The 13613-nt window shown below is 63.0% G+C and overlaps 3 protein-coding genes across 3 annotated transcripts; 2 read left to right on the top strand and 1 right to left on the bottom strand.

Moving 5' to 3' along the window:
- Positions 1-376: 376 nt before the first annotated feature.
- Positions 377-6139, top strand: JCM10292_004709 (uncharacterized protein; the record flags this gene model as incomplete). Its single annotated transcript, XM_076646245.1, has 20 exons — positions 377-1127; positions 1186-1246; positions 1306-1838; positions 1917-1989; positions 2057-2157; positions 2212-2672; positions 2732-3024; positions 3080-3139; positions 3196-3467; positions 3524-3744; positions 3809-3954; positions 4014-4581; positions 4676-4813; positions 4876-4943; positions 4997-5070; positions 5153-5269; positions 5332-5356; positions 5422-5637; positions 5773-5898; positions 5962-6139. The coding sequence occupies 20 exons, from the start codon at positions 377-379 to the stop codon at positions 6137-6139; spliced, it is 4482 nt and encodes a 1493-aa protein (XP_076508001.1).
- A 226-nt stretch (positions 6140-6365) lies between these two features.
- Positions 6366-11013, top strand: JCM10292_004708 (uncharacterized protein; the record flags this gene model as incomplete). The annotated part of the gene is made up of 15 exons (XM_076646244.1): positions 6366-6530; positions 6606-7171; positions 7236-7640; positions 7698-7938; positions 8015-8149; positions 8206-8528; positions 8600-8657; positions 8733-8873; positions 8929-9007; positions 9066-9328; positions 9390-9456; positions 9515-9601; positions 9905-10493; positions 10546-10918; positions 11008-11013. 15 exons carry the CDS (start codon positions 6366-6368, stop codon positions 11011-11013), a joined length of 3498 nt encoding a protein of 1165 aa, XP_076508000.1.
- A 286-nt stretch (positions 11014-11299) lies between these two features.
- Positions 11300-13563, bottom strand: UTP7 (Utp7p; the record flags this gene model as incomplete). The annotated part of the gene is made up of 6 exons (XM_076646243.1): positions 11300-11428; positions 11502-12107; positions 12175-12434; positions 12523-12658; positions 12729-12984; positions 13070-13563. The coding sequence occupies 6 exons, from the start codon at positions 13561-13563 to the stop codon at positions 11300-11302; spliced, it is 1881 nt and encodes a 626-aa protein (XP_076507999.1).
- Between the last annotated feature and the right edge of the window lie 50 nt (positions 13564-13613).

Below are 13613 nucleotides of genomic sequence, written 5' to 3'. Positions count from 1 at the left end.
AGAACGTGTACAACTGGATCTAGCGATTGCACATATGCCATGTTCTCGGTCGAGCTCGACTTTGTCTCGTGAGCATTGTAAGCCCTACATAGTGACGTGTAGGTCCTACGGGTCGATAGAACACAGAGAGCGAGCAACAGCGGGAGCAAGATTGCAGCTGATGAAGGTGAGCGAACGTGAGCAGACACCTAGACTAAAAGTGCGAGCGCGAGATAGGGTGCGTGGAAGTAAAGACACTGGATCCGCGCTAGCACAGGCTCAGGCAAGACGAAGGAGAGCACCGACGAGGTCGAACGGAGATGACGGCGATCGAGCGACGAGCGACGACGACAAAGGCTCGCTTCCGCACTCTACGGCGCTTCCTTCCGGTCGAGCGATGGCCGACTCGGGAGACTCGCCTACTGCGCACTCGAAGCGCCGCACATCGCTTCCACTCGGCCGCCCGCTCGGCGCGTTCCTCGACTCCACCCCGGCCTCGTCCCCGACGGTGCAGCACGGCGGCTTCAACCTGACTGCGGGGCAGCGCCCGGCGCAGAGCCCCTTGCTGGCCAGGAGGCAGCAGACGCGCCCAGACTCGCCGCACCGGCGCAACTCGTCGGATGGTCCCGCTCCCCCACTCGGGTCGCTCCTCGACCGCTCTGCCAGCGCGCAGGGCACCGCAGACGACGACAGCGACGTGCTGCCTGCAGCGCCGCTCAACTTAGCGCGCCTTGCGGCGGGCGTCGTCCCGTCGCGGCACGGCAGCGTCCTCTCGCGCGGCTTGATCCTCAAGTCCGACTATCGCTTTGCAGCGCAGCCGCCCTCGTCCGCCTCGTCGCCGACCGCAGCGAACAACTCGGCGCAAGCTGCAAGCGCAGCGCATGACCCGGGCTCGGATCCCGGTACGGCGGCAACGGGCGGAGAAGCTGGCCTCAACGTGACGGGCGCGACCAACCTGCGCGAGGGCGGGCTCGGCGTGTGGGGAGTTGCGCAGCCCACCGCGACGGGCGTGCGCTCCCTTCTGTCCCTGTTGCGGAGTAAAGAGGGCGGACAGGGGGACAAGGGGAGGGAGGTTGCGTGGTTTGTGACGCGTGAGGAGCCGATTCTGTACATCGGAGGACAGCCCTACGTCCTGAGGGAGGCAGCGCGTGCGTCTCGCTCTCATCGCGGAGCATCGGCGAGGGTGTTGACGTATACAGCCCGCAGACCCAACCGAAACCTATTCGATCAGCAATCGCGTCGAGAACCTCGAGGAAATCGAGACTCGGTGTGTTTCTCCCTCCAGCTCAACCTCGCCTGCGCTTCTGACAGTAATTGCTCCCGCAGCCTCAAGGACGATGTGCTGCGCGAAGCGTCTCGCTACGGCGGTCTCGTTCTCATCCATTCGGAGCCCTACTCGGGCCCGATCCACCCGTCCTGGGTCTCCGTCTCCCCCTCCTCTGTCCTGACCGCCGCCGAACTCTTCGCTGAGATCCGTTTGGAGGGATACAACGTGACGTACCATCGCACGCCCGTCGCGCGCGACCAGTCGCCCATGGACGGGTACCTCGACGCCTACACGGAGCGCCTGCGCCGCATACCGACGAGCACGGCGCTCGTGTTCAACTGCGGCGCGGGCGTAGTGCGCAGCACGTTCGCGATGAGCGTCGCGCTTCTCGTCAGGCGGAGGATGCTCATCGAGCACGGGAGGAAGGATCCGTTCGCCGAGGTCGTCGACGACGATGGCGGCGCGTCGGGCGCGAAGAGCCCGGGGAGCGGAGACGGCGCGAGAGACGCGGCGATGCGTGTCATCAGGATGCAGAGCGAGCAGGCGCGGCGGGACCGGAGTTTGCTCAGGCTCATGCACGTTCTCTCGAAGAGTGGGTCGCTGTCGTTCGACTGTCAGCCGCTTTCAGCAACGCTTGTTTCGCTGACACTCGGTGCATCACCACGCCCAGGCTTGCCGACACGCAGCCAGACGACTATCCTTGGCATCCTCAGCTCGCAATCGACGCTCCTGGAGAATCTGCGGTCCGTCCCGCATCTCCATATCCAAACAAAGTCAGCCGACTGAGCCTGAGCCTGATGCGCCGTGCAGTTCCGCGCTCCTCGGCAACTTTGACATCATCCTCTCGCTCCTCTCGTGCCTCGACGATGGCAGCCAGGTCAAGAAGGTCGTCGATGCCGTTGTCGACAGCTGTGAGTCAGAGACTTTCTCGCGGCATAACGCATCTGACAACTTCGTCTCTGCAGGTGACGCCATGGTGAACCTGCGCGAGTCTATCGTGCAGTACCGCGTCCGCTACGCCTCGCTCGCTCTCCTTGATGAGCGCACCGCCGCTGCCTACCGCCAGTCTGCCCTTGCCGCCCTCGAGCGCTACTTCTTCCTTCTCGCCTTCGGCGCCTTCATCTCGGACACCTCGTCCCCCTCTCCCGTACTGCCCTCCTCTCCGTCCTCGCGCGAGACGCCGACCGAGCACGTGACGTTCTCGACCTGGCTCAAGCGCCGCTCCGAGATCGCCAAGATGCTCACCCGGCTGCGCAAATCGACGCCGGGCCACTTCTACGTCTTTGCACCCGTACAGGACCTGAGCGCGATTGCCAAGGCCGACAGGCTCGGCGAGTCCGTGGTCGTTGCGAGCAGGAAGCTCAAGGGGGATGCGGCAGCGGGCGGCGAGATGGTCGGAGACGAATGGGCGCAGCAAATCATCCGGGTGCGAAGCTCCGCTCCTTCTGCGCGTCCAGCACGAAACTGACTTCACCTTACTCGCAGGCTCGCTCAGGCATCATCCTCCGGCCCAACCTCATCCTCAAGCTCGACCAGTGGCTCTCGACCTCTCCCGATTCCAAGCCTCTCATCCGGGGCGCGACCAACTTCCGTCACATCTCGGACGCCGTTGCCGATGCACCGACCTTCTTGTACGGCTTGAGCCAGCCGACCGAGGAAGGAATCCGCGCCGTGCTGCAGCGCGTGAAAGGCGATCTGGGCATGGACGGGCACGACGGCGTCAAAGACAAGAAGATCGTGTGGATCGGGGTGAGGGAGGAACCGCTGGTCAATATCAAGTGCGTCGCGTCTCGCTTTGTACAAGTGCCCCGCGCTGACATCTGCTTGCGATAGCGGCACACCTTACGTGCTTCGCCAACAAGCCGTCTCGTTGCGCAATGTCAAGTCCTACAGGTGCTTCGACCGATTGCCTTGATTGTTGGTCAAGTCGCTGACACGCTCGGACACAGCGGCATCTCGAGCTCCCGCCTTGAGCTCCTCGAGTCGCGTCTCAAGTCCGATGTTCTCTCCGAGCTAGAAACCTTCGAGGGTCGCATCCTCGTCGCGACCGAGACGGACGACGGCTCGGTCAACCCGGTGTGGGAGACGGTTGAGGACGGAGAGGAGCAGATCAAGACGATGCGCGAGATGATGGACGCTGTTGGACATGCCGAGTGCGGCGAGGCGTTCCGCTTCATCCGCGTGCCCATCACCGCAGAGAAATTCCCCGAGTTCTCCGACCGTGCGCTACTACCGTTTATTTTCCGCTTCTCAAGGTACTGACGCTAGATCATGCAGTCCGCGACATCATCGAAGTCGTCACCGAGCTCGACATGGACTCCTCCGCCATTCTCGTCAACGACCAGCTCGGGCGCGGCCGCACGACTCGCACGCTCGTCATCATCAAGCTCCTCCAGGACTGGCTGCGACACGGCGGCAAGCACCACGCGCCCAAGAGCAGCCGGCCCAGCTTCGCCATCATCAACAATCTGCTGCGCGTCATCCGCAACGGATTCGAGGTAGGTTCCGCTCGCAAGGCAACTTGGCCGGCAGAACCGCGCTGATGATGCTCTCGAGTCGCAGGTCAAGAACGCTGTCGACGCAGCTGTGACTGCCTGCGGCGAGCCGTTTGACCTGCTCGAAGCGGTCGAAAATGCGCGGCAACAGGCGCTCGACTCGGAGGGCGAGACGCGCGACAAGTGGATCGCCCGTGGCGTGCGCGAGCTTCGGTACGTCCTCCTCTTTCGTTTCACTCTCATGGTCGCACTCACCTTCCTGCGACGCGCAGCGCGTACTTCTTCCTCATCCTCTTCCGCGCCTTCCTCAACGAGTCACGCCCGGAGACGTGGCGCGACCTCGGCCGCACCGCTTCGTACGAAGACTTCGTCCGCCAGCGCCCAGTGTTCCGCACGATCGAGAAAGAGCTTGACGAGGCCGGCCTCGACGCGCTCACGCCGCTCACCCAGTCGGCCATCTCGAGTGGGACCGCCTCGAACGACGAGATTGCCGACTTCGTCGCGCATCGCTCTGGGCGCATCCTCTCGGCGTACACGGTCGTCAAGAGCGACTTCTTCTCCGGCCTGCAGAAGATGGCACTTCCAGAGCGGGTTGACGGCTCGCCCAACTTCCGCCGGGTGCCGCTCAGCATTGCCGGGAGCGAGGCTGCGCTCCGCACGCCTATCAGCACCGCCTCGGCACAGGCGCAGCAGCAGTCCGGGCCATTGGTGTATGGCACAGGAATGCCCACCGTTGATGGACTCAGGAGGGCGCTCGAGAAGATGGGCGCGCGCGACACGCTCATCCTGTGGCAGAGCTTGCGCGAGGAGCCGGTGGTCTTTGTCAGCGGCAGGCCGCACGTACGTTGCTCATGTCTTAGTCTGTCTGGTCACTTCGGCTGCGAGCGGCGCACTCGGCATGGTTCAAGTAGTTGCTCACCGACTGTCCGTGCAGGTCCTCCGCCTCTTCGACCGCCCGCTTGAGAACGTCGTCACCACCGGTGTCACGACGGCCACCGTCGAAGCGATGGAGGTCGAGCTCAAGAAGGACTTGCTCCGTGAGCGCGAAGGAACCGGCGGGAAGGTGCTGCTGGTACGCCTCGATCGCTCTGCCCTTTTTCTGCAGCACTGGATGGCTGACGCCTCTCCTGACAGCACGATGAGATCGAAGAGAACGGCAACTTCACCGTTACGGCGATGTGGGAGGAGGTCAAAGCCGAGGAGTATGTCGTCTCCCGCTTTCTTGATTCGCTACGGAGCTGACGTCGTCCAACAGCATCCTTACGCCTCGCGAGGTCTACACGATCATGCAGAAAGAGGGCTTCAAGGTCGACTATGACCGCCTTCCTGGTAGGCACATCTCCTGTCTTCGCTCTGCGCTCAGCCCTTGTGATTCTTTCGGGCTTCGCTGAGCCTCTCCTGTGCTGTGCAGTCACCGATGAGCAGGCCCCGATCCCCGGCATCTTCTCGCGCATCGAGCGCCGCCTGTCGAGTGCGCTCACGGGCCACGACAAGGAGAACTTCTCAGCTGCATGGAACTGCCAGATGGGTGCGTTTCATAGCCTCCCTGCTGCGTGACTGGCTCGCTAACGGCCCTCAATCGGTCCCCAGGTCGCGGCCGCACGACCACCGGAATGTGCGTTGTGCTCTGAGCTTCTCTGTCTTCCTTTTCTATCCAGGCTGACATACAGTCTCCGCTAGGGTTGCGTGTGCGCTCGTCTATCGCATCCTGTTCAATCGCCAAGCTGCCTTCGAGATGTCGTCCTCATACATCGAGCCCGAGCAAGGGCACAATCTGCACTGGGACGGGCGAGAGGCAGAGCCCCTCCTGCAGGGCGAGTACAAGCTCGTGCTGCAGCTCGTTGGCGTGCTCAAGCATGGCAAGCTCGCCAAGCGGCTGACGGATCGGGCTATCGAGTGCGTTAGTGTCTTCCATTCCTGTGGACGAGGTAACGCTGACCGTTCCGCTCTTCGCCCTTCTTCGAACTACAACGCATTCCCTCCTCCTCGACTGTCTTTCGCGAACCTGCGTGCCCTTCTTCGCGCTCGCAGCGACATGGAAGCCGTGCAGAACCTCCGCACGGCAATCTATTCTTTCAAGCTGCGCGTTGAGGCGGCGGAGGAGAACTCGAAGAAGCGCCGCACGCTCTTCCATCAAGCACTCAACTACCTCTACCGGTGCGTTCTGAACTCAGCGCAAACATGCGCGCCCCCGTAGCTGACGAGCGCCTGCTCCTCCAGCTACGCCACCTTGATCGTCTTCGCCAATTTCCTCCTCGACAAGGCGTCGCACCTGGCCGACGCCGAGGACAGCGACGCTTCCGACGGCAAGAAGCCACACGACTTCCCCTCGTTCGAGCAATATCTGAGTGAGCGGTACGAGATCAACCAGATCCTGAGCCGGAGGACACTTGAGTAGCATCGTGCGCATAATCTGCATCTAGACGTCTCTGTATCCTTGTAAGCGCTCCGAGGCGCGGCCTGTGGAAACTCATGCGAGACACCGCGGCACCTCATCGCAGGCTGATCCCCGATCCTTCGGAAGTCTCCCTCACGCTATCTCGCCCTCTGTCGCCGCAGGAGCAGCGTGGGCAGCTATAAAGGGCGACCAGTAGCCCTGTCGCAGCACTTCGGCCGCTTTCACGATGGCTAGCACTTCCGTCGGAGATGCTTCGACGACTCGCGGGGACATTGCCGTCGAGCGGGGCAACACGGTGGGACCGGCTGCGCAAGCGCAGGATCCGGCAGACGAACAGCAGTCGAAGCGCAAGAGGAGCAGGATCACGCAGGCGTGTCGTCGCTGCAAAAGCGTGCGTCGTCGACCTCGCGACTTCTGGTTGCATCCCCCACAGGAGCGAGCACTGACCTGCGCCGCGCCTCGACAGCGTCGAGCGCGCTGTGACGGTGTGCGACCCGTCTGCGGCGAGTGTGTCAAGGGCGGCGCAGTGTGCGAGCTTCCAGATCCGAGCGAAGACGGGCGCAAGAGGCGAAAGAGCCGCGCTCCATCAGCCGCCGCCTCTCGCTCTACTGCAGCGTCGTCCGCTGCCGACGGTCCGCAGCTTTGGGCGACAACGATGGGAGGACTGCAGGCGCCGGCTGCCGCCGAGGCGAGCAGCTCGGCGGGAGAGTCGGTTTCGCCGGCAGCCGTTGTCGGACCGTCGCTCAACGACCTGCTCGACGCGGCTGTGCGGCCGCCACAACCACCGCAACCGGGCTTCAACTCCGTTCAAGTCCTGGCAGACGCTGCTGTCATGCCGCCGCCGCCGACCAGCTTCGACCTCTTCGCGCCCTTTGCCTCGCCTCAGGCGGATGTGCAGCGGTCTAGCCCTTTAACAGCGGCATCTGCCGCAACAAGCGGGCTCTTGGACAGCAATGACCGCCACACTGGAGGTTCAGGTCACGCGCGTCCTCCGGAAGACAACGTGCCTGTCCCGCCGCTTTCCTACCTTCGGTGCGTTGATCCGGCCGATTCGCCCCCGTCGCGTTCGGGGTCCACTAACTGCTCACATTTACAGTCCTTTCGGCCCCACCGGTATCCAGCCTGGTCTCGAGCAGATCGTCATCTCAATGGCGGCTCCGCCTGCCTTCTCTCGAGATCAGTCACCATCGCTGGCCGATTCGTTCCCCTTCCCCGCCTTCGACGAGCCCGCTTCCTTTGCCGCGCCATACAACCAGCACGGCAGTCAGATTCCCGCCTTTCCCTACATCCCTGCATCGCGCGCCGAGCGCTTCTTCGCGGAAGGCTCCGATCTTCCGCGACCCGAGATCAAGTCGGAGCTTTTCGACGTCTTCTTCCGCCGCCTCAGTTCTGTCTTTCCCTTTCTCAACCGCCGTATCGTCGACCAGCTCGACAACCTCGAACTTCCAACTAGCGTCGACGCGCCCATGCTCGTTAATTCGATCTGCGCGGTGGCTGCTCGGTGCGATGTGCCCTTCACACCAGCTTTCGTATGTCCTGCTGACCACGCAATACACAGCTTCTCCGAGTCTCCTGTAATCAAGGGCCCAGACACCTCACGCTCGCCCGGGCTCTACGGCGTGCCCTTCGCCGACAAGGCCAAGTCTATGCTCATTCCGATGCTGGGCTACCCGTCAACTCGCACCGTCCAATCGCTCCTGCTGCTCAGCTGGCACGAGTTCGGTCTGAACAATGACGGGTCGTTCTGGAGCTTCAGCGGGATGGCTTTGCGGATGGCGCAAGACCTGGGGCTGCACCTCGTGCGTTACCCTCGCTAGTCTTCCCTCTGTCACTTCGCTGGCTCGAGCCGCGACTCACGCGCAGTCTGATCCACAGAACATCAAGCACGCACATCTTGACGCGGAGGCTCAAGCTGTGAACCGGCTCACCTGGTGGGCGGTCGTGGCCCACGACCGGATGCTCTCGCTCGGCACGGGTCGCCCAGTCACGATTAAGAGCTACGAGATCTCGGTCAGACCCTCTCTCAGCCCTTGCGTGCTCGATACTGACACCACACGCACGTGCAGGTCCCGGCTCCGACAATCGATGACATCGCTCGCGTGACAGGCGCCGACCCGGCCATTCCTTCCGCATTCCCCACCTACTGCCAGCTCATGCTCCTATACGGCGACATGTGCGACTTTGTCAACAACGTCAAGGGACAATGGGAGACGGCGGTTCCCGCCGATGCATCAACCTCGGGTCAAGCAGGCTCGATAGATGACCAGACGAGCGAGTCGGGCGCGCCACTGCACCAGGCGGCAAACGTACGAGGTCTCGAGCCGCTCGAAGACGCCATCACCGGGGCTTACGCCAAGCTGCCTCCCGCTCTTCGCTGGTCCTCGCTCAAGTACGTTTCCCCTTCTCCCGCCTCACGTTGCGCATTGTACGAATAAGCGCTCAGCGATCAAATTCTTGCAGCTTCCGCAAGCATCACGACGCTGGTACCGGCCCCATATTCCTGCACCTGCATCTTTGGGTACGTCACCGGCTCCTTCCTCCGCTCCACTCCTGCTCGACTCTACGGCTGAAGTGCTACGCTGCGCATGCGCAGTACAATTGCGTCGTCATTATGCTCTATGGCCCGCCGCTCATCTATCCTCGGACGAAGGCGGCGAACATGTCGCTGGCGGACCGACTCAGCGTCGTGACCCGCTGCTGCTTGCAGATCTCGCAGGTAATTGGGATTGCCGACGTGCGTGTGACACCGCTCGCTACTTCATGCATGTGCTGACATGCGGAAGTCGCAGCTTGTTGACGAGCCCGACTATGTTGCGGCGCCATTCGTAAATCAATGCTTCTTTGTCGCCATCTCCGCCTGGATCAAGGGTGCGTCTCCTTATTCTGGCTCGGGGCCTCCCTCGTCTGACCACCGTTGTACAACCAGACCACCACATCCGCACCGGCCGCTCCGTCGTTGCAAGCTCCGTCTCGGCCAACCAAGGCCTCATGCCTTCGACGGACCTCCTCGCGCAAAGTGCAACCGAGAACTTCGACTTGTGCCGCAATGCACTGGCGCGTCAAGAGAAGTACTGGCTTGGCGCAGGCTGGATTGGTGCGCTGGCGGGGCGCAAGGGTGCGCAGGCTTCGAGGACGAGCATCAAGACGGCCACCGCTGGGCTGAATACGTTTGTTTCCGAGGCCGAGATGGTGCGCGCTCCCAGTTTTCAATCGTTTATGCATAGGCTGACCACGGTTTCGACCCACAAAGGCCATCTTCCGGCGACTGGCTGCGCGAATAGGCGGAGGAGCCCAACCGCCAGAATTCGACAATGACGGTCCGCTTATGCCTTTGGTCACTCGCGCAATTTCCCGCTCACTCCTGCGTCTGTGCAGCTCTTTCCGCATTCCTCAACAGCTTGCAGACGGACGCTTTTGCGAACCAGCAACACCAGTTTACGTCCGACGATCTCGCTATGGCGTGTGCGTGCTGCCTTTCCCGTCCGACCTCAAGGGCCAGCCCTCACGTGCTCTCCACTTCCGCAGACACATTTGCTTCGACCTTTCAGGACATGGCGCAGTTCGGAGGAGATGCTGGGCAGCCCGCTGCACCGCCCCCTCAGCTACAGCAGCATCCGTAAAGCAGTCCCTTGAGCGCGCCTTTGCGGTTTCTTGTGAGCTATAGTAAGGATGCGAGAGACTCATAGACGGGAGCAAACGAGCATACTAGGCGAGTTTCGTGCGCGTGTAAGGAGGGCCGCCGAAGCTGATGAAGTTGACGCTCAGCTCCCTTCTCTGCTCACGCCCTCGCCGGTCTGCGCACTGCTCGAAACGCACCGCACACTGCCTCGAAGGTGTCGCCGCCGTCGTACCCGGTCGTCTCGCGCGAGGAACGCTTCACGCTCTCCGACTCGCAGATCCGGTTCGACTCGCCCAACTCGTTCACGGGCCACTTCCTCGGCGGGGTCAAGGGCGGACACACGAGCGTGTTGTACACGGACCGCAGGCCGTTGTGCTTCCCGCTCATCCTGGAGTGGCTCTCGGGCTACGACGACTTCTTCGACAAGCCGCTCGAGGGACTTAGCCGGGAGGAAACGTTGAGGGCGCTGCTGGCGGAGGCGCGTTTCTTCAAGCTAGAGAAGCTACAAGCTCGGACGGCAAGGGAGCTCGGCAAAGCTTCCCATATTGCTGCGCCGATGTACTGGCCTTGGCGTACAAGGCAGGATGGCAAATCCAGCCAGCCCGATCCTGTCTTGCAGAGCTTTCGCCAGGCGGCACAGGGCAACTACACGCCAAAGCTTACCAAGTCAATCACCGCAGGGGGATCTGCGGTTATCGGCGACCCATGCTGGGTCTTCCGGGATGTTCAGCTCCGGTACGCAACTTGTGTCGCTTTGAACGGTCACTTCCTGACCCTTAGTCCACAGAATCAACTGTCGCAAGCTGGACAGCGCAGGTCTCCCCGAAGTCGGCGTCTTTTTCCTCCAAGCCGAGGATTCGCGACTGGCGCACACCGGCGATACCGAGCCCGGCATGCCAATTTCGGTGGAATTCTGGGAATCCACGAGCCAGCAGGCATCGTTCGTCAGTGACGACCAGGCGACAACTCTTGCTGTCCTCCTCCGCTACTGCGTCACACCGAGCGCGGCTGCAGCGAAAACGCCTGCATTGCAGTCGCTTGCCGATTACCTTCGCCTCGACCTCACGCCAATCAGCGAACGCATTGTTGTCCTCCGTGTCCGAGTGGCGGTTGGGTATTGGTCGCGCGGCAAGCTGCGACTCATGCACGTCGTTCTCAACGTGCAAGATCAAGGGCACCGACTGTGGCAGTCCGTCTCAAATCTCCGCGTCACATCACCTTCCGTTGCTGACGTAAAATTGTACTCCAGGGGTGATTTGAACACCGCTCTGAGTGCGAGCTTTCCCTCGCCCGCGCCAGTGGTCAGGACAGGTTTATGCCCGGCCGGTCTAGCATGCGCAGAGCCCTCTCGGCTGCCTCTCATCAGTTGTGCTCCTACGTCATGCCAGGTCACCTTTACTGTACTCTGCAACGAGATGAACTCTCGCCGCGTACGCGCGCTAGTTGAGACACCCTGCTGCTGGTGGAGAAACAGGACACTGTGACAACAAGATGCGCCTCTACAGCCCTCGACAGACATATCGGACGCTCTGACGCAACGCCTACTTGCCGAAGCTGAAGCGATCGAGCGCGCTCTGCGTCCCGCTCTGCGCGCTCGCGGCGGCGAGGCGGTTCTGCTTTGCCTTTTGCGCCGCCGCGCGCTGGCGCTCGAGCTTCTCCTTGAGCGCGACCTGCACGTGCAAGCGAGTTGGTCAGTCGGCTGGACGGGCCCGAAGCCAAGATAAGCACGGGGAAGAGACGCACCGTCTGCGGGTCGATGACGTTCCTCCGGCGCTTGCGCAGCGCCTTCTTCAACCCCGAGCTCTTGCCCCTCATGCGCTTCTTCTCGTCGCTCTTCTCGATCCTGCACTGCGCGCGCTCGGCCCGCTTTGCGCCCTCGTCGTCGCCCTCGTCCTCGCTCGCCGAGTCCTCGTCCTCGTCGCGCGCCGCCTGCCCGCTGAGCACGAGGCGCTCGGCGCGCGTCCGCTTGGCAAACGGCGTCGCCTTGAACCCGGGCTTGTGCGGGTTCTCGTCGTCGACGCGGCGCAGGACCGACTTGTCGACGCGCCCGAGGACAGAGTCGTCGAGCGTGATGAGGTCGGCGGGGATCTTGTCGAGGAGGCTCTGCACCTCGCGCTCGCGGCGCGAGCGCTTCGTCTCGAACGGGTTGGCCTCGAGCGAGTCAAAGTTGGCCTCGCCCGCGCCGGGGACGAGCAGCGAGGTGAAGCCGCGCGAGTGCCCGACGCCAAGCGTGTCGTCGAAGGGGGTGAAGCGGACAGAGTGCACGGCGGTCGAAGGGAAGGTGTGCGTGAGGTAGGGCGGGGGTGGGGCGCGAGGCGAGGTTGATGGGCGCGAGAGGTCGTTGAACACCTGGTGTGCGAGCGAAGACCCGTCAGTCCACCTGCAACACCCGAAAGAGCAGGAGAAAAGAGCGCACCGAGACGTGATTCCCCCACCCGACGGCGAGCATCCCCTTCTGGCTCCAGCACGCCGTCTTGGGCGTCTTCTTGAACCCATACTCGTTCAGGCACTTCCACATGCGCGCGTCCCACACCTTTACGCTCCCGTCAAGGCCCGTTGTCACCATGCGGTGGCCCATCGTCGAGGGGTCGACGGCGAGCGAGGCGACGGGCGACGAGTGCGCGAGGAGCTTGACCTGCGCTTGCGAGACCGAGGGGGACCACAGCGTGACCGTGCCTGCACGCCATCGAAAGCGGAAAGAACATAAGCATCGGGTCCTCGGGCGGACACTGCAGAACGCAGGCAGTGGGCGCGACCAACGCACCGTTCTGGTGGCCGAGGTGAATCATGGCCGAGTGCGGGTTCTGCGCCATGGCGTCGCACGCGCCGAGCTTGGTGCGGTGCTCGGCGATCTGCTGCCCCGTCGACGTATCCTGGTACTTGAGGTACCCCGGGTTGCCCTGCAGCGCTCGGGCGTCAGCGAAACGAGGGCGAGAGACGGTCGCAGGAAAGGGAGAGGGAGGGACGCACAATGGTGGCGAGCAAGAAGTGGTACGGCAGGAACTCCATCTTGTTGACCTCGATGTGGCTCCGCAGCTGGTGCACCTCGAGCCCCGACTTGTCGTACACGTAGACGTACTTCTTCTGCGCGACGGCGTAGAAGCTCTCGTCGTGCAGCCACTTTACGTCGCGCACCGTCTCGCGCAGGTGCAGCTCGGAATGCAGCGCCGACGACAGCACATCGAAGGTGCCGACGTGCCCGAGTCGGCCAGCGATGGCGAGGTGTCTGCGCGCGCCAAGCGAGGCGAGCGCGGAAGCGCAGGTCAGCCGGCTGCTCCGCCGCACTTCACCCGAGCGAGAGAGTGACGCACCGTCCGTTGCGCGTGTAGTCGACAGCGTACGGGCCGAACTCGGGCAACTCGAGCTTGAGCTGCTTGCCCTCTGCGGCGAGTGCACTCCCCTGCGCGATCTCGTCCTGGGTGACACGCCAGGTGCGCTCGAGGTCGCCCTCCGCCTCCATCGCGCCGGCATTGCTGCGATTGAGCAAGAGGTCGTCGTGCTCGTACGCGTGCTCTGCAGCGGCGGTCGCGGTCGCTGAAAGATGCGCGAGATGGTGCGCGAGCTTGCGGTCGCCGCCGCCGCTTCCGCCCGCTCCGGCGCTGCCCTTGTGGCGCTTGGGCGGGTGTGCGTGCTTCTTGAGGATGTGCTGCTTTGCGCCGTGGAGGTACTTTTTTAGCTCGAGGGCGGGGGGCACGTAGGAAGCGTCCTGGGCGGGGAGAGCGCCGGACGAGTTGGAGAGGAGCGAGGGCTCGGCGTGCGGGGCGGCGCGGCCCTTGCCCTTGTCCCTGCGCGTGCTGGTGCTCATCCTGGCGAGGCTCGCGTGCAGGAGAGAGCGGGGACGGAGTTGTAATGGCG

This window comes from Rhodotorula paludigena (assembly GCF_050403205.1).
Source record: "Rhodotorula paludigena JCM10292 DNA, Rt_paludigena_JCM10292v1_ctg4, whole genome shotgun sequence".
NCBI classification, from domain to species: Eukaryota; Fungi; Basidiomycota; class Microbotryomycetes; order Sporidiobolales; family Sporidiobolaceae; genus Rhodotorula; species Rhodotorula paludigena.
The sequence above is the reverse complement of the archived record's forward strand: the minus strand, read 5'-3'. Positions and strand labels throughout refer to the sequence as shown.